The sequence below is a fragment of the Cynoglossus semilaevis genome, chromosome Z (genome assembly GCF_000523025.1).
Source record: "Cynoglossus semilaevis isolate Cse_v1.0 chromosome Z, Cse_v1.0, whole genome shotgun sequence".
In the NCBI taxonomy this organism is placed as follows: domain Eukaryota; kingdom Metazoa; phylum Chordata; class Actinopteri; order Pleuronectiformes; family Cynoglossidae; genus Cynoglossus; species Cynoglossus semilaevis.
The window spans coordinates 9,161,099-9,180,832 of NC_024328.1; the positions used below are offsets into that span (position 1 = coordinate 9,161,099).

The 19,734-nt window shown below is 40.2% G+C and overlaps 1 protein-coding gene across 2 annotated transcripts in view; it reads right to left on the reverse strand.

Moving 5' to 3' along the window:
* ikbkb (inhibitor of nuclear factor kappa B kinase subunit beta) overlaps positions 1–19,322 on the reverse strand; it is a 21,560-nt gene extending 2,238 nt beyond the window's left edge. The window contains exons 1-20 of one of the 2 annotated variants that reach the window (XM_008336133.3): positions 19,164–19,322; positions 18,220–18,341; positions 16,699–16,793; positions 13,238–13,358; positions 10,587–10,656; positions 8,145–8,233; positions 6,854–6,943; positions 6,637–6,761; positions 5,597–5,704; positions 5,374–5,503; positions 3,584–3,778; positions 3,362–3,476; positions 1,927–2,050; positions 1,685–1,836; positions 1,511–1,572; positions 915–1,015; positions 786–835; positions 593–692; positions 337–484; positions 6–103 (exon numbers count right to left, since the gene is read on the reverse strand). In XM_008336133.3, the coding sequence (XP_008334355.1) occupies positions 6–103; positions 337–484; positions 593–692; positions 786–835; positions 915–1,015; positions 1,511–1,572; positions 1,685–1,836; positions 1,927–2,050; positions 3,362–3,476; positions 3,584–3,778; positions 5,374–5,503; positions 5,597–5,704; positions 6,637–6,761; positions 6,854–6,943; positions 8,145–8,233; positions 10,587–10,656; positions 13,238–13,358; positions 16,699–16,793; positions 18,220–18,324 (2,078 nt within the window). In that variant the 5' untranslated portion in view covers positions 18,325–18,341; positions 19,164–19,322. Of the gene's footprint in view, positions 1–5; positions 104–336; positions 485–592; positions 693–785; positions 836–914; positions 1,016–1,510; positions 1,573–1,684; positions 1,837–1,926; positions 2,051–3,361; positions 3,477–3,583; positions 3,779–5,373; positions 5,504–5,596; positions 5,705–6,636; positions 6,762–6,853; positions 6,944–8,144; positions 8,234–10,586; positions 10,657–13,237; positions 13,359–16,698; positions 16,794–18,219; positions 18,342–19,163 lie in introns of those variants that run through there. The other variant, XM_025053082.1, reaches the window with a different exon arrangement.
* Positions 19,323–19,734: the final 412 nt, after the last annotated feature.

The following is a 19,734-nucleotide window of genomic DNA, read 5'->3' on the forward strand; positions in this document are numbered from 1 at the left end:
CTTACAGCTGCTGTAAACTTTGTCTGGGGGTCAGAAGAGTGGGTACAGAAGAAGGGGTTCGTAGTCCGTCAGGACTTCCACTCACTGGGCTGCGAACTTTACTCTGTACAAGAGGAAACAGGGTAAAAAGTATTGGAAGTGAGTTCAACACCATAGGATTGACTTTAGCTTTTGGACATCTGAAGTATTTTAGGACAAAGTTGACATGGTTGTTCACTTCTGTGTGTGTGTTTTTTTAAACCGAAGGGAAACCAAATTTAATGTCATTTTTGTGTTTACATTTCTAAAATACAACATTGTAATTGAATGCACAGCAGGAAGGTCACATGTCCTCACACAGGCCACTTTGAGCAGGTTCCACAGCTCCCTCTGACGTTTCTCCTGCAGACTCATCAGAACCTGTTCGCTCTCCGCCATCTTCTGGACCACACCCTCCACCCGCGGCAGCAGCTCCATCACACGCTGACGACACACAGCCGTTTTACTGTCAGACACACAAAATATACAATGCTTAAACAGCGCAGTGATGGATGTTTTCACCTGCAGAGTGTTCAGTGATGATTCTCATGTTTGGAGCAGTGTGTGTGAACACCTGAGGTGTGTGTAGAAATCCCGCAGCTTTTTCTCGTAAAACTGCACAGCCTGAACCACCAGCCGCACCACCTCCTGACCGTCTCCTGAACATCTCTGGTCTGAGCAGAGGAAGAAGGAGAGGGAAAAGCTCAAAAAAGAAGGTTTATTTTCACAGGATAATTACTGTGAAATAAAGAGTGAAACATTCTAACCTTTGGGCTTCTCTCTGAGTTTGCGGAACAGCTCCATGGCCTTCCCTTCTCTGAGGGCCAAAAGAAAAGACATGAGCACGATCTAATGTCTCAGGGCAGTTTTTATTTTTTTTTTTCTCTCTGACTTACAGCGTGTCCAGAGCCTCTCCACTCCTCCATGGCTGCCTCTGGACATCCACTATGTCAGGCTGCAGCTGCATCATCTCTTCCTCCAGTTCACTCACGTTGGCCTGAACACAGCACACACACACACACAAAAACACACACACGTTGTTTTTTGTCTTTCGCTTCATAAAATATTCTCATACATTATTCATAAACAGAGAAGCATTTATCAATGCATTTCTTGAAAACTGAAAACTTCAGCCTTGACCACAAGTTTTCATAAACTTAAGCCAGGCCTATTTACAAGCCCTGGCCACAGACTTCCACTTAAGCCATGACACACATGTCACAAAAATGTGACAAATAATATGTGATAAAATATCATGATCTTCTAGTTTAAATTCACTCACAACTTACTCCTGTTTAGTTGAACACAATGTTGATATACTCACAGAAATTGAAGAAAAACACATGATTTTTTTTTTATCCGTATGTATGTGAGTGCGAATGACTGTTTGATTCTATAAGTGGCCCTGCGATGACTGGTAGACAGGTAAGCATGCACCCGTTGTAACAGGATATGACTAGCTTCCTCAGAATGTGAAAAAACGCACTACTACCTGACCGCAGCTGATGGCAGTTTGTTTCATCTCTCTCCAAACACTCAGGAGTTTCTCTGATGCTGAACATTTATGAAAACTGTCATTAGTCAAACATAGAATACATTAATGCACAAATTATAAAGAAAATAGCTAATATTCTCGACAGTCAAAACAAAGTTTTGACATTATTACCGATGCCCGTTGATGTCTGCTCCTGGTATTTGTCCATGTCTATGTGAAGACTGGTGGTGAAGAAGTCCAGTTTGGCCATGAGCCTCTGGTACATGGACACCATCTCGATCTTCTGGCGGGACAGTGAAGAGTTGTGTCTCAGCAGACTCATGCTAAAAAGAAAGCAAGAAAAAGTTTTTGGGTCTTATCGATAGGACAAGGAGGGTGGGGGGGTGGGGTGCTGGTGTAGAAGAAAGTCCTACATGGCGGCTTTCTGCCCCTGCTGCAGTCTTTGCCAGTCTTCCTTCAAGGAGCGGATCGTGTGCCACGCCTGGCCGCACGTCCTCCTCAGAGGGCTGTAAGGCAGGACGTGTTTAGGATCAGTTTCTATAAAACAGACGGAGACAGAGGGACAGAAAAAAAAATCACAGTTCAGGTGGAATGAAAACATTTCGCACAAAACATCTGATAAAAAGCCCAGAAAACTTTCATATTCATTGTATAAGGCAGCGATTCCCAACCACTGTGCCGTGCAAGATCGTTAGGTGTGCCGCGGAAAATTATCCAATTTCATTTACTTGGTCCCAAAACTTTTTTTTTTCTTTGTTCGTCAATGCGTGACAAGCAGAGCAACTAAATCCTCTCCCGCTAGGTGGCAGCAGATGGTTATTAAAACTAAAACAACCTAATCAGAGCTGTTGAAGATCTTTATGAGTGTCTTTCTTCAATTCCTGTCAGTATATCAGCGTTTTCTTCAACTAAACAGGAGTACAATTTAAAGTAGAATATTATTATATTTCATTACATATACTTTTTGTGAGATTTTTGTATGGTGTTTTTCCTGAGGATATACAGTAGTACCTCGCTAATACGCGGTTCATCTTTCACGGATTCACGTGGCGGGTTTTTGAAACTGTATATATAAAATATACTGTATCCCGGATTGGGATCTGCAAGAGCTGTCACAGGAATGGGACGACGATATGGTTGGATCCGTCCAATTTTGCAACAAAATTGACGACGACTGCCTACAAGCTACTCTTCGACTGGAAAAAGAAGCAGCGGAAGCAACTGCCGATCACAATGTTTTTTCAGCCTCGCAAAAAAGAGCCAGTTCCTGCTAATACTACGGATACACCTTTGGAAAACTGTGGAAGAGGTGCTGCAAGAAACGGCACCACCCTCTGAAGAGATGGAAAATCAATCATCGGCTGCGCAGTAAAAGTCATCATCACCTTCCTCATCATCATTTTACTGCGCATAAATATTGTGTCACTACTTCTCGGAAATTTAGTTCTCACGGCAGGACTTGGAACCTATCTACCCCTTTAAATGAGGGACTACCGTATATATATATGAAAAAAGGTTGGGAAACACTGGTATAAGGTACATAACTGTACAGTACAGTTGTACATGTACAAATACGGGTTTTTTGTTAAATGCAATCCGTTTTAATCAATTTCATCATCCTGTAATAGTCTGCTATCTTGGCCAGGTTTCCTTAAACAAATGCCTTTTAATTAAAGGCGACATCCTGGTTGGATAACAAGTACAGAAAAATAAATACATCGACTTACACAACCTACTAGTACCATGCAAACAAAGAAAAAAAAAACAACTACAGCAGCGTCTTATACTGGGGTTTTCAGGAGACAGTACTAAGAACTGTCGATAAGCATTTTCTGGGAACAAACTTACGGACAAAACGGATATTTTCTGGGAGGTTGCGCGGCGCAAACTGGGGCTCATAACTGCAGGAGGAGCGATCAAACAGGAAGACCAGCGGCAAGTCTGTCCGTCTCCCATCTATTTCCTACAGATACAAGATCATAACATTATGACTGGGCCTTTAGTTCCGAGGTTTGTTTGATATTTTCTGAAGCCATTGTGTGTGTGTGTGCTGTTTATGTTGGACATTACTGCGTAATCCACGGCACACTGTGTGGCCAGTCCCTGAGGCTCCAGGACTAGTCCCGCTTCCAGCAGCAGCTCCTGATTGGCTGCGGGAATGCTGGTGTCTTTCTCTATTCTCAGCTGCAGGTCAGCCACAGTTTCCTCATTGGAGACAGAGTAGGTCAGGACCTTTGTGGACATCATGTTTAGGACGTGAACCAGCTGAAGTAACAGGCGAGATAAGAAACAAAACAAATATAAATAGTGTGAGATAATGTGTCAGGAGGAGAAATGTGGACCAAAATTAAAAACTGGGACGAAGTTGCGCGCCAAACTTAGCATTTATTGAAAAATTGACAGAAATTGTGCATGTTTTCTCTTCTCTCCAGATCTGTTATGTGGAATTTTTTCATATGGAAACAAATTTTAGTTTTGCGTAAACATTAAATCTGGAACAACCAAAGCTCAATATTGTAAATACATGAGAAATGTAATTTGAAATAAGACACACACCTGTAATATTTGATATAATCTCGTGGGCCAAATATAATTACACTGCGGGCCGGATTTGGACCCCGGGCCTAAGTTTGACACATGTGCTCTACGTCACAAATTTACTTTGACTTTGTAATGTCAATGCTTTTTGGGATACTCAGCAACTTACTCTTCAATCTTCAGTCTGTGGCAAACAAAAACAAATGAACTGTGACAGGATGACGGTCCCTAAAAGTTTGGACAGTCATAATGTTGTGCAATGTTTATAAAAATCATGTCTCAGTGTAACAGGGACATCACAATATTTCCAATTATATATATATATTTCATTATACTTGTGAATATTTTCTAATAAACTTTTCCTTTTGGCTTTTTTAGGGGTTGCCACAGCGAATCATTGATTTCTGTCAGGTCTGTCTGTTTCCTGTTGCTGCCGTCTGCTGTGTGGGGTAATCTGTGTTATCACACTCACCTGTGTGTCTGCAATTAGCCTCACTTGTGTCACCTGGTGCTCCCTGCATATATACCTCTCTCCCTCACTCTGGCCTTGTGGGAATCATTGTGTACACTGTAGTGTCCATGCCAGCATTGTGTCGAGCATTTTGTTGTAGCTGTTCCTCGTCTGTTCCTGGGCAAGTCTGTTGCTGTACTCAGCTCTGTTCTACCTCCACCAGTCCGGCATTTGGGTCCTGCCTGCTTCCTGCCATGTCGATGGCTCATCGTGACAGATTTCCATCTCTCCCTGTTCTCTGTATCTTCTACTCTGACTCCAACTATCTGCATGTCCTCCCTCACTGCATCCATATATCTCCTCTTTGGTCTTCCTCTCTTTCTCCTACCTGGTAGCTCCATCTCTAACATTCTTCTACCAATGTATCCACTGTCCCTCCTCTGCACATGTCCAAACCATCTCAATCTGGCTTCTCTAGCTTTTTCAATTTGTACTTATTTGCATGAAATAAGTTGCTCTTGTCACTACATTACTGTCAAATTATCATCTATGATGCCCTTTCTATCTTCACAAACAAGTAAGCATAATAGTGATGTATCATATGGGTGTGGGGAGTCGAGGGCCTGGGCGGGCTTGCCACCAAAATTCCCTAATGGAAACACTGCTCTACAGTCTCACAAAAATGTGTCTGTTGGACACACTGCACAGACAGATGCATTACAGTATATCTTGTAGCATCAGATGTGGGCCGGAGGCAGAGGGGGGGGGCAGCACAGATCAAATGGTACTGGGATATCTGGTTCCGGTTTGTGAGGTAATTTATGCAACGAGGGATAACAGAGATAAGGAATGAATCAACACATCACATCACCTTCATCTTCAGAATGTCATCCAACTTGGTGAAGCATTCGCCGGGGCTGCCGTCACGGTCTTTGCCTCTCTCCTGAGGAGACCACTTTAACATCAGCTGCAGCCACTTCTCCATTTTCTCCAACAGCAGACTGGCACACAAGAGAAAAAAAAATTATGAGAAAACAAGAGTCTAGAAGCAACATCTGTGTAGGTATGAGGGTGTCGATCACAGCTAAGGCCACCTGTTGAGTTGGTTGGGCTGCGGTAGATGTTTGGAGAAGCGGACCTCTCCTGTGAGATCCTCGTAGACAACGATATCGTCGTCCTGCTTCAGCTTCACTTTGTTGTGCCTTAGATGGACGGAGATCAAACATTTATTTAGGAGGTTTACACAGACTGTCAAAAAGAACGAGTAGAATCATAACACAATAATCTCTTAAGCGGACTGCATAAGTGGACTGCATATGTGGACCACTTAAACATATGCTGCTGTTTTTATCTCTGCCCACTGCCTGTAGTTTTTTTGATTCACAGTTTTTGGGGCCACACCTTAGAAACATTAAACACAAGTTTGTTTTTATGGGGTTTTTTAAGTCTAAAAAATGTATTAAATTATCTGATACTTTGACCATACATTTTTGTCAGGACTGGGACTTTAACTCTTTTTTTTTTTTTACTGAGGCATGTGAGGATGTGATGTGATGAACCAATTTATCAACACCCCCTATGTGAACTAACAATGTGAACTTGCCCTGACCTATATATAATATACAAATATTAATATAATATAGCATTTACGGCACCCCCTTGCTGGAGTACAAGGGAAGAGAAGCTACATAATCAGTGTTTACAATCAAAATCCTGTAACTGTAAAAAAAAAAAAAAAAAAAAAAAATGCTTTGCTTTGTATTTATTTGTAATAAAATAAAATTCTTCTGCCACATTATGGAATTACGATCAGAATACCTAGAAGAAACTTTTTTTTATTTTTCATTGTGTGAAAGGCTGGGTTCGTGTTTCTTTACTAGTAAAACATGCTTGTGTTCATGTGACCCCAGTCTCTGGGGCCATTTCTCACATATATTTTTTTCAGAAAAGTGAGACAGAAGGTGTGGCACTTCCTGCCATTCTTTACCCTGCTTTTGCTCTCACTATGTAAAAAAAAACGTCTTTTGCATGCTGTAGGTCTAACAATTATTTCTAATATCTCCAGGTTTTCTTGGAAAACATTACTTCACTTCCTCCCTGGAGATTAGGGTGGAATTTTTCCATGTGACCCTACCAGGGTACAAGCTGCCAGGTTGGTAAAAAGGGGCGAAATCCAATGATGCATTCAAAGACCAGCGTGCCAAAGCTCCAGTAGTCTACAGTGACCGTGTAACGCTGCCTCTCAATCAGCTCCGGAGCCTGCAGCACAGGAGGACAAACGTTAGAGATCTACATTTTTTCTCAAATACGGTTGAGAACGTGTATCAAACCGCTGTGTTTGAATCACTCACTATGTACTGCAGCGTTCCCACAAATGACGTGCAGAGGCTGCTCTGGTCCAGCTCTTTCACGTAGCCTAGATCGATGATCTTGTGGATTAACTGGAGTCAGGCCAGAAAGAGAGACACATATATAAATAAGTGATATATTTGCTGTTAAAAATAGACTGGAAAGAAGCAGAATTCTCTCAAGCCAGGGTCTTAAACTCCAGGTTCATGGACAACTTTAGGGCTGTGGACCCCGGCCCTCACATCTAGCTTAGGTACTGTATCAATAGTTTTTTTTTTCTAGTTTCATTTTACTGTGTAAACACAGTAGAAGTACCTCAATGCCAGTGGTTCTCCAACTGTTTCTACTCTGTACCATCTGAGAAAACCTTGATCTCTCTGAGTACCACCATGACGACCAACATTAGAATACAGCAGCATAGACCTTCACTATTAGCTTCCACCACAGGAGAGATGTTTAGAAATGTTTAGAAAGATGTTTATGTTTAAATGTTGTATTCATTGTACATGGTATGTTTCAGATTTATTGAATTGAAAATGGAAATGTGATAATATGAATTTTACCCTTGTACCACTAGAGAGCGCTTTCATACCACCTGTGGTAAGCATACCACAGTTTGAGAACCGCTGCTCTAGAATATCTAGGGTTTTTTTGTACTAAACATTGTACCTTATTGTGGCCCTCCAGTGAACTGATGGTGGCAGCAGAGGCCTCTCAGCTCATTTGAGACTGAGTTTTTTTTGCTCTAAAGCAAAAATCAACTCCACTTTGAACTTTCCACTTATGTTTTAAATATTTAAATGATGAATTTACCTGCTATGAAAACACATCAGGTTTCCATGTACTGTAAATCACGTAAGTTTGTTTTTACTTGATTTCTATAAACACACCACTATGTATGAAGAGGTGAACTCTTTAATATGTCTGTCCTCAGTTACGTAAGTTTTTTTTTGTTGCACCGAGTCCTGTTTCAGACTGCAGGGTGATATTATCAGTTACATAAACAATGGAGGCTCACAGAGGAACCTGAGCACAGGGCAACAGTGCACCGAGGGTTCCCTTCAACTACAAAGAAAGGTGGAAGAGCTTCAGTTTTTCCACATTAAAGTTTTTGCTGCAGCAAAGTTGTCTTCAATTTAAACAGTGTTAATGTGTGGATGAGAGGGAGATGAAGCTTCAGCGCTGAGTCCACAAAAACCACAAAGAAGCAGAAAGCCTTTTTATGGCCACTTTGTTCTGGTCTGGGTGTATTTGCCATGAGCAGATGGTTCACAGGGAATTAACTCAACTCACTCTCTTCTCTCCCTGCTGGATGACAATGTTTTCCGGCTTCAAATCCCTGTGGATGATCCTCTTCTTGTGGAGGTAGGTGAGAGCTGAAGCTGAGGTGGAAATGACGAGAAAACGAGAGAAACTTGTTTAATAAAAAGTGCAGAAACAAATCAATGAACAAAACTGTCCAGGTAGTAAAACTATTAAAAATTACTATTTAAGATGTATTAACTGTTTACTTAAAATAACTGACGAAACTAATCATTAAACAAACGTTCAATTGTATGTGTATAGTCAGATCAGGGATCTGAAATCTGAGACACAAATTATTATTATTTTATGACCAAATAAAATTAATCTAAAGCATTGTTTTCCAAAGACTGGGTCGTGACCCTGAGGTGGGCTGCAAGAGATTTGTTTTGGGTCGTCTCACATCATGTTTCCCAGGAGTTTACCAATAATGTCTATTGACATGGGTCGCAAAGGTTTGTGACTTTTAAAATATGGGTCCACAAAAAAAAAGTTTGGCAAACACTGGTTTAAAGCCACAGTACTGCAGTGTTGACTAATTTTTGTTGTTTAACCTACAGTAACCTGGAGTGAAGTAAAAGCAAATACCTGATCTTTAATTTAGGAGGAGAGTGCCATTGTGTTATTTTGCTGTTAGCAAGCAAGTTAAAAAAGATCCTGAGAGAGTAAAACTTTATAGCCCTATCCTATGTGCTACTATGTACTTATAATACTGGTAGATTTCATGAATTAGACATGAATGTTTTTATATTATTGTATATTATTGTATTTATATTATTATAATTAAACTTGTGCTCACCTTGCTTTAAGACAGTGGTTCTCAATTATTTTCTGTCATGCCCACCTCTTGGGGACATAACTGTTTTCTCGCCTCCCCCCTCTGACCCACACCCCAAAGAATTGAAATACTGTTGAGAACCTGATAACGTGTACATTTTTATCTGTACAAACCACTGTATGAGTTGCTGCCACCTAGTGACTGGAGGCTTGTTATCATTCAAGCATTACAGCAGCGGTACACCGATGTCCATATGCGTGTCATATTCCATTGGAAGCCCCTCACGCCCCCCGGGTACCTCACCGTGCCCCCCCAGGGGGGCCCACCCCACTATTTGAGACAAGAACCCTTATCACTTTTTTAACAACCCTACTGTTAAATATTGATAAATATATAAGTTACTGGACAAGGTACCATTTTAAAAGCTGCTTGACATGGTATTAATACTGGTAAACAATCTTGTGGCAGTAGAAAGTGCTTTTGTGTTCAGTTATTTAAATTATTCAAAATTGTTTCAACATTACTGGATCTGTCAGGAGATTACTGCAGTACATGGCGGTTGCTACTGGTTACAGTACATCAACATTAAGAAAAGACCATGATGAGCACTGATGTGTTTAGTTGGACGTTGGAAGTGTAACCAGATGTGTTATAGACGGAAGTGACATAGATGGGAGAGGCCTTGTGTTGTTGTTGTCCATTAGTGTTTGGATCCACAGCATTGAAAGTCATGGACCTGGGCCAGAACTGACACTTCATCTCCTTTAGAGCGACATAATGGCGCCTGAAACCCCAGTGTTTATTGTTATTTCTCTAACAAATACAGTCCATACATAAAACACATTCTTAAGTCTTTAATCTACCGAAACCTTGACGTCAATCTGTGACTAGTGTGTGCGCTGTCAAGCAGAGTTCGGCGAAGCAGGGATTTTAATGTTTAAGCACCTTAAATGCAGTATGACTTCATGTGTGCGTGTGCGCATACCTGTGACACTATACTTGTGAGGACAGTGTGGAAAACAATGTCGTTGTGGGGACAGTTTTCAAGTTTCGTACGTCCCACAAGGTGAGGGGGGATTTTACGGTTTAAGATTTCAATTGTAGTTAGGATTACAATATGGGTCAGATTAGAGTTGGGGTACGGACCAAGATTAGACAGTGTTTAGACGATGTTTAATAGTTCAGTTTGGGGCCTAAGGAATGCGGTATGTCTATGTGAAGTGGTTACGAAACACAAAAAAAGGTGTGTGTATTTGACTTTGTATGTGTGTGCGTGTGTATATTATGTGACTCTGCTTTATGTTGTCATTCTCTATCCCTGTTTACTCTATATGCACTGTTACACACACAGTAATATAAGCAAATATGTGTATGTGTGTATCCAGTTATTGACGTAACTCCCTCTGAGTCGCTGTGGTGACTAAGAGGTTGTTGGATAACGGTCACTGGTGATATCATGATACTTGTCCTCCTACAGGAAACTAATCATGCTGCCAGCTCACTCAATCAATCCCTTCCCTCCCAATATAAAATAAACACACACACACACACACACACACACACAGACACACACCCCACACAAACACAAACACAAACACACTAGAGTAAAAATGATCACAGGTAATTAGAAAAGGGAAACCGAGCCAGATACTCACCGATGTCACGTAACAGAATCAAAAAACAGCCCTCCCTCATTCCACAGCAGTTCTCCAAGACGTTCAGATACTGGACAGAGTTCACACACACAAAAAAACCACATACACACACACACCTTTGATTTATCAATTATATCCATATTCACATGGGAAAAAACATAAATGCAATCACAGGCCTTATAAAAAATATAATTGTGATGAATTTGTCTTGTCTAATGTTTCGGGACTTTCTGTGCTTCCATTCTTCCATGAAACATAATTTATTTTGTATTTATATGAGAATCCCACATAGGAAGACACGAAGGGAGCACAGCTTAATGTAGAAAACACCAGCCGTGCTTCATCCAAAGTCTAACTGGGGACAAAATGGCAAATCTCAAGTTAAAAAACCTATGACAAACACATGTATAGAAGAGAATTAGCTAGAATTACTACCATTTTCCTGTGCTGGAAAAAAACACGACAGGTCTGACAAAAGAGAACGGTGCAGTTTTCTGCTCTGCGACCTCAGTAACCGTTCCATCTGCCCTCAACTTGACTGCTTACTTTTTGACCATCTGTGAAGCTTTGAAATTTTTATGACAGTGCGGTTTGTGATGGTTGGCGTTTTCCTCCTCTTTCTTCTCCTTCTTTGCGCCTCAGGCTGCAAACTTAGTTGGTTTCGGATTAAAAAAAAAATGGCAGCAGGGGTTTTTCCTTCCTAATAAACTGTGAGCAATTGAGTTTCATTAACTTAGAGACAGGCTTAAGACAACAACTTAACTAGCCAGCTGGCTCGGACAACGAAACTGGGCGTAGAGGTGGATGCAAAAGGCCCGGTTTTATGAGGAAGGTTGGTCATGGTTAACTGACGAGAGAGAGAAGTGTATGTCATCCGGCTGTGACCATGTTACAGTAAATACTAATTCTGAGGAAAAGGAGGGAGTCAGGAAAAAAAGGTGGTACTTTAGTACAACGTAATGGACATGGACACATGAGTTTGTCAGTACTTTAACAAATACTAGTTACTTTAAAGTTTGCCCAACCGGTCCACATGTGTTTTGTGGACTTGGAAAAGGCTTTCGATCGTGTCCCTCGTGGTATCCTGTGGGGGGTGCTCCGAGAGTATGGGGTTGGGGGCCCTCTTCTAAGGGCTGTCTGGTCCCTGTACGATCGGAGTAGGAGCTTGGTTCGCATTGCCGGCAGTAAGTCAGACCTGTTCCCGGTGCATGTGGGACTACGGCAGGGCTGCCCTTTGTCACCGGCTCTGTTCATTATTTTCATGGACAGAATTTCTAGGCGCAGCCAGGTGTCGGGTGGGGTCCAGTTCGGGAGCCACCGGATTTCATCTCTGCTTTTTGCAGATGATGTGGTCTTGTTGGCTTCTTCAAACCAGGACCTGCAGCATGCACTGGGGCGGTTTGCAGTAGAGTGTAAAGCATGAAAGCTGAAAATTAGCACCTCTAAGTCCGAGGCCATGGTTCTCGACCGGAAAAAGGTGGTATGCACCCTTCGGGTCGGGGATGAAGTCCTGCCTCAGGTGGAGGAGTTCAAATATCTGGGGGTCTTGTTCACGAGTGACGGTAGAATCGAGCGTGAGATTGACAGGCGGATCGGTGCTGCGGCCGCAGTAATGCGGTCGCTGTATCGGTCCGTTGTGGTGAAGAAGGAGCTGAGCCGAAAAGCGAAGCTCTCAATTTACCGGTCAATCTACGTTCCTACCCTCACCTATGGTCATGAGTTGTGGGTCATGACCGAAAGAACGAGATCAAGGATTCAAGCGGCTGAAATGAGCTTTCTCCGCAGGGTGGCAGAGCGCTCCCTTAGAGATAGGGTGAGGAGCTCTGTCACGCGGGAGGAGCTCGAAGTAGAGCCGCTGCTCCTCCACATCGAGAGGAGTCAGCTGAGGTGGCTTGGGCATTTACATCGCATGCCCCCCGGACGCCTCCCTCGGGAGGTGCTCGGGTGCCGTCCCTCTGGGAAGAGACCTGGGGGAAGACCAAGGACACGCTGGAGCGACTACGTCGCTTGGCTGGCCTGTGAGCGCCTTGGGGTCCCCCCAGAAGAACTGGAGGAAGTGTCGAAGGAGAGGGAAGTCTGGGTGTTTCTGCTCAGACTGTTGCCCCCGCGACCCGGCCCCGGATAAGCGGTTGAAGATGGATGGATGAATGGATGGATAGTTACTTTAAACAGTTTGCTGTTGCCTCAAAAATTGTTAAAACCCATTGAACAATTACCTGCAGGAACACCATCTGGAGACCACAGGGTGTCTTTATTGTATGTAACCACGGCAACAATTGACTAATAAAAGAAGAATAGCTGCCAATTCTGAAATGAAGAATTAACCAGAATAACCTGGATCTGTGGTTACTAGTAAAGTTTGTTAGTTTAATATAACTTTTATGTTAATACAAAGCCAGACTAAAGTCGTACCACTTCACTGACTGTCTCCCCCTTGTGTTACGGATAAGAATTTACCTCAGTGTTTGGCACTGAAGGAGTTACTGGGAGATACTCCAGAACAGAGGAACGCTAATTTGTTTACCAATGCCATTACAGTCATATTTTCCATTATAAAGTCACACACATATAACTGGAATAAAGTCAGGATGACTTCACGATTCAGAAAGTGTTACTGTCATAAGCATCATATGATTAAACTGGTGAAGTACCTTCCTCAGGTCTCCTCCCTGGCAGTACTCCATAGCCAACAGTGGCAAGTCATTTGTGGCCACCAGCTTCTGCATCCCTTCAGGAACGTCCCTGGGTGCCACAACGTTGACATGATTCAGCCTGAGTGAGCAGAGATCAGGAGACGTCAGTGAGACACATCCGTCTTAAGGATGGAAGAAAAGTGAAGCAACATTGAGTTTTCTTTTCCTCTGTATTCAGGTTTATTTATCCTTTTTTATCTTCACATCTTTGACTTAAACTGTGTTTTTGGTTGTTGCACATCAACATCCTCTTTGAGAAAACACAAGAAAAAAAATGAAAATAACAAACTCAAATTTATTCCAGGGCCACGAGAAAGATGACTAACACTGAAACAACAACACTGTCGCAAATATAAATCTCTGTGCTGTGGCAGCACAGATGAAAGATGGTTTTCACAGGAATGATAATAATGTTGGTGCATGGCACGACAGAATTTGGCTTTTTTGTCAGCCAAAGAATGAGAGGACTACAACAGAAAAACAGAACCAAGGATTTGATGATTCTATGTGAAAAAATAAAACTGGAAAAAAAGAGCAGCATTTAGTCATTTTCACATGCTACAAATGGTGAAATCTTTTCTTCAAAGTTTTGAAGAAAAAAACCCAACATATTTTTGTATTTGTATATAATTTGCATTTAACTTCCTGGAATGTTCTGATTGTACACAGAAACATTTTCAGATCATACCTCCTTTAATTTAAAAAACGACATTACGTGAACTTATAAATGAGCCACAGCACCATTGATATGGCAATCCTGTAAAACAGTTGTGAGGCACGCCTCTCTTGGAGGGTGTGGGATGGTAGAGCACTTTAAGAGAGGAAGGTTGGGGACAACATGTTAGCGAGCTAACTAGTAACTACCATGATAAAGAATGAATGGATTTGTTCCAAATATCATCAGAAAGACAACTGACTACAGTATAACCAGGAAGATGTCAGGTCTGTCTGTCTGTCTCTGTGGTCATCAGTGTCATCACACTCACCTGGTCCCTGTCATTCACTGTTCATTAGTCTCACTGGTCTCAACTGGTAGCCTGGTACTTCCCTCCTCTGAGGATGCTACGCTTGGTTCCTGCCTATTCCCTGACTTCCTCTAAATGTGACAGATTATGTGTAATCACTGATGTTGGACGTCAATGACACGTACGGTAACTAAAAACGTATAATGTGGTCAGATGAGACAAAACTCTTTTGCCACAGCAATGTTGCTCATGTCTGGAGAGAGACTGCAAAAAAATGTCCTCCAAGTTAGAGATAGAGATAGACAGATAGACACAGAAAGATAGACAGATAGACAGACAGACAGACAGATAGATAGATAGACAGACAGATAGATAGATAGATAGATACATAGATAGATAGATAAATAGATAGATAGATAGACGGATAGATAGACGGATAGATGGATGGATGATGGATGGATGGATGGATGGAAGAATGGATGGATGGATGGATAGATAGATAGATAAATAGATAGATAGATAGATAGATAGACAGACAGACAGATATACAGATAGACAGACAGATAGATAGGACTGTCATGCTGTGGGAATATCACAGTGAAAGTTGACATTTAAGTCTTAGGAGTGATGAATAAAAAATATATTTTAAGTCAAATTACAAAACAGCTAAACAGTGTCTTGAAAAAAGTACAAACAGTTTTCCTTTCAGTTGGGTTAAAAATGTTATCTTACATCTTTTATCTTTGAGGATTCCGAAACTTGATCTAATCCGTAACTTAAATCCCTCAAGCCAATAGACCATCTGAGACGGAATTCAACAAACCCATTAGATTTTCTATAAACACGTCAGCAGTTAAAAATATTGTTATTGTTTGTAGATGAATATGTCTGTGCTAAGTAGCTGTAATAACATAATGGTAGGTTGTATGTGTCCCCTGCCCTGTGGTTTATCCACGAGTTGAGCGTGGGTGCATGGGAAAGCTGTGGCTCTGGAAGTCTGAAAACAACACACTTGTTAAACCAGGACACGAAAAATAAATGCTTTTATGACCTTAAATCTACCAGTAAATAACAAAAAATGTGCTCATTTTACAGTTCAAATATGACAGAAGGGCCAACCACCAACCCCACACAAAAACAGAAGGTGTTAATAGGCTTAAACAGATGTGTGGAAATGAATCGCACCAAACTGGAGTGAAATGAAGAGGCGGCAGCAGTGGCACATTACCGGGTCAGAAATAGCCATAGAAAGACCAAAATAACACAGACAACCATGTTGTTCTCATTATTAAAGGTCTTGTGTGAGTTTTACTGTTTCAGGATACAAATTTAGGGTTTGTGATTTGTGAAAAAACACGCAGAGATGATGAGTTAACAGTCACACTCATAAGCTCCCATGTCATGGAATCCAGAACCAAAACATTTCCTCTGAGGCCAGAATAGAACTGACGCAAAGACTGAAAGTTTGGATGTTAAAAACAGGGAAAGAACCCAATTTTGAGGAAATTTCTATCATGGAGTTAAAAAAAAAAATACAACCAGTGTGTCACACTTTAAGGTGAATCACAGCTGCATTAGGAGTAGACTCCTGATGTTTAATATAAGCAAACACGCACTCAGCTCAGTAAATCTGCACATTGCGATTGTTTGTTGTTTGTTTTAAACCAACACGACATAAGGTAAAAAAAAAATAGAAAAACAACACAAAATACAGTGATGGAACTTCCACAGACATGAAATGTTAACATTGTAATTTAAAATGTGTAACTATCTTTCAGCAACAGTTTTATCTAAAATGCAGTTATTTACGTATTTACGAAGGTGTAAATAAGATTTCTTTTTCTTTTTTTTTCTTTATATTTACTAGTACTGTAAAAGGGCATAGCATGTGTAAATATTACAAAATAGAACTCAGGGAGAATGTTAGAGAACCAGAACCTAATCTAATCCATTCCAATGCGCTGCCTTGTCAACTGACCAATTTTAAAGCTGTGTAAATTTTACATGTTCTGTATTCAGAACCCCCAAACGTACCTGCCTCTGCTATACATTGATGAAAAAAAAAAGTATTTTCCGGACTATAGAGCGCACCTGAATATAAGCCGCACCCATTAAGTAAAAAAAAAAAAAACAACTATAAATTTACATATATAAATATATATATATATATATATAATATATAAATATAAGCCGCTGATATCCAGGTTGAGAAATTAGATATTTACCGGATCCACAAGAACACAGAAAGATTTTGTACCGTAAATGTTTATTTATATACCTAAGCTGATTGTTGAAGAAAATTCCATAGAAAAGTCACATCTTTGTATAAGCCACATGGTTCAAAGCGTGGGAAAAAAGTAGCAGATTATAATCCGGAAAATACGGTACTGGTAAAGGAATAAACATTATATTTGGTCTTGGGTTCTTCAGGGTATAAATGAATGTAAAACTAACCTCCTCATGATTTGGATCTCCAGACACCATCTCTCTTTGTTTCTCTCACTCAGCTCCTGACGGCACTGCTTAATGGCAATTTGTTCCTCCGTGTCCTGGAGGTACAAACACACACACAGACACACAGTGTTGTTTAGATTTCTATTTATATTATGTTTATCACCACATAGACCTCTGTCTTTCTCACGTCTTTAGAACATGCGTACGTCCACTACTACAAAACCACTTTTACTGATGGATCTTATAATTGTTTTCTTGTGTACCTAATTACCTTGTAGTCAATGAAAAAAAAACCCCATTGAGTCAATGCACACTGCATATATGTGTGTATGAGTTAACAAAGTGATGAGCAAACACGATTACATCTCACTACCTGTTTCTCATGACATCGTTTAGTAAAGCGGACACGCCCTTCTTCCTATAAAGTAATCTCAATCAACGATGATCCAATAATTGTTAAGAATAACGGAAATTTCCCAAAAAAGGAAGTGAGTAATCACGGCAGCAGCAGTGCCCTCTCATTTCCGTCGCTCTTATCGTCTGCAGCGGTGTCACTGACCAGCCCTGTGCCAACAGTTAAACAATACTTCAATTGTTAACTAATAATACCACTTCCTGGATTGCTTTAAATAACAGTGGGGGACACAAAGAAAAGTTTATACTTATATTTATATGTGTATTTGTGTATATTATATTAAAACTATAATACTCCTAACAATGATAATAGTTAATATTATTATTACTACAGGGGTAGAATATTAATACTGTAACACATCAAAATAGTAATTGTTGTTGTTGGTAGTGGTGTTAGCTCAAATTTAAATATTAAAACATTATTAGGGATAAGATATGTGAAAATAATCTATAACGTATTTAACTACAAGAGAAAATATCTTACAAACAGTAAACTTGTCATCATTTCTCATAAAACTTCTGCTTGAAGAGTGTGTAATTTGCTCTTGTGTGAGTGGTATCAGAGGCGTATGAAAGAAAAAAAAAAAGCGGAAACGGACGATTCAGGCAGCAGGTGTGTTTGTGTTCTCATGATGCACTCCATCCTGTGAGTTAGACTGATGTCATCACAGTAGGCGCCATTTTTACAGGACCTGGCACGGGAACCTCAGAGCTGAGAAAACTTAATTGTTTTTCAAGAAAAGGTGTAGAGTATGTAAAAAAACACTTTGTCTGAGCCCACAGCTACGTATGTGGATGATGATTTTCTTTTTTTCTATCCATATTTTCACACTTAACTCAGCTGGAAAAACACATAAATGTTACTCATTTACAAAAAGTATCATTAAAGAGTTGTAAAGTTACAGATGCTTGTGTTAAACGGTTTACTGTTGTTAGCTTTATGTGACGGTTGAAACGACAAACTTTGATATGCATGATTTCTCGTGTTGACGTTAATTGCTTGTGTGATGACAGGGTTGTTATCTGCTGAAATGCCTGCAGGCCTCAATTCACATGGATTTACAGCTGTTTTACCACCACTGTTACAGTCACAGATGAATCCTGCACCTTATTCTGCCATCTTGTGACATTTCCAAAACCGCCAGTGCCCAGTCGCTCCTTCTGCTCCCAGGGCCCGCAGATCAGTGGCTGCTGCAGATGAACTGGCTTCATGACCTCTTCAGCAGGTTCTACATCCGAAACACCACAGAGGAGAGCAAGGTGAATCAACACTTATCTGATCCTGGTGAACTTATAAGGGCTGCTCACAACAGCTTGTCATACAATTTATATAACATTGTGCATTTAATATATGATAAAATGACCTTATTCTCAGATAATACATCATTATTCTCACACATGAGGAGAAATACATTAAAGAAAATGAACAGTTTAATGATAGTACAGAAAGTGACATCCTGTAAGTGACAGATTGCAAAAATATATATATATATTTATTCATATACATAATTCTCTGATATTAATTTATTTTATTAAGAATTACATGCATTACACAGCATGGTGCTAGTAACTTAGCTTAGTAACTAATTAGTAAAGACAAAATTAAATTTTAAATTGTCTGTGTTTATATATTTGTCATATTTTCTTTTAGAGTGAAAATGCAGTTCTTGTTGTCGTAGTCATTTGTACGGTTATCCATTAGCTCAGAACTCTCTACATTTACGGTAATTGTTGAACAAAACAAACATTAATTTATATAATGTACAAACCAATACAACAGTTATACATGGACTAAAAATAGAATTTAAACAGAAGGAAAACCACAGTTTTTGTTAATGTGTTGATGTTGTTAAAAAAGAACATTAAGCTGATGTTAAGTAAAGGGAACGATCAGGGTGTTTTTTTTAACATTCCGCGTTTAAATAAAGGCTTTTTATTGAAACCCTAGTCGAACCTTTAAACATAAAACCCGACTCTGCTGCTGCTGTCTACAGTGTGACCTGCCCCTGTTTTCGTTTTTAATTAAATGAAAACACACGAGTCAAACCTACCTTAGACTCTGCATCTATCGTTAACCCTCAAAGTGTTATAACACAATGTGGGTCGCCACACTTCAACGATGTTAAAATTTATATTTTATAAATATAGATTTGGGCGACGAACGAAAAAAAAAAAAGCCACAACAAATCTCAAAAACTTTCTACTTCCTGATATGAACATTTCCTGTAAACCTGCGAGGCCCCGCCCACTGAGTGAAATGCTGCGAAATGTGCTGCGAAATTATTCTGAAGTTCTCCAGAAAAGATTTACACAGAAACAATATAGAAATACACGACATTCATCTTTACAAGGGATTCTGAGATTCTTTTCAACGCTGGTGTCTGACTACGTCACATTACTGTGTAAATGACATCGTAACATTTATAAATAATTGTCAATATATTGGATTATTATATCAGATTATTCGGAAATTCATAGATAGGGTTAGGGTTAGGGTAAGTATAATAATCCCTTTATTAAAAAAAACAATGCTGAAATCCAATTTAAACCTTTGCAGTAAAAGAAATAAAAATCACAATTAATACAATACAGATATGATCACACATGAGTCATTGAATAACA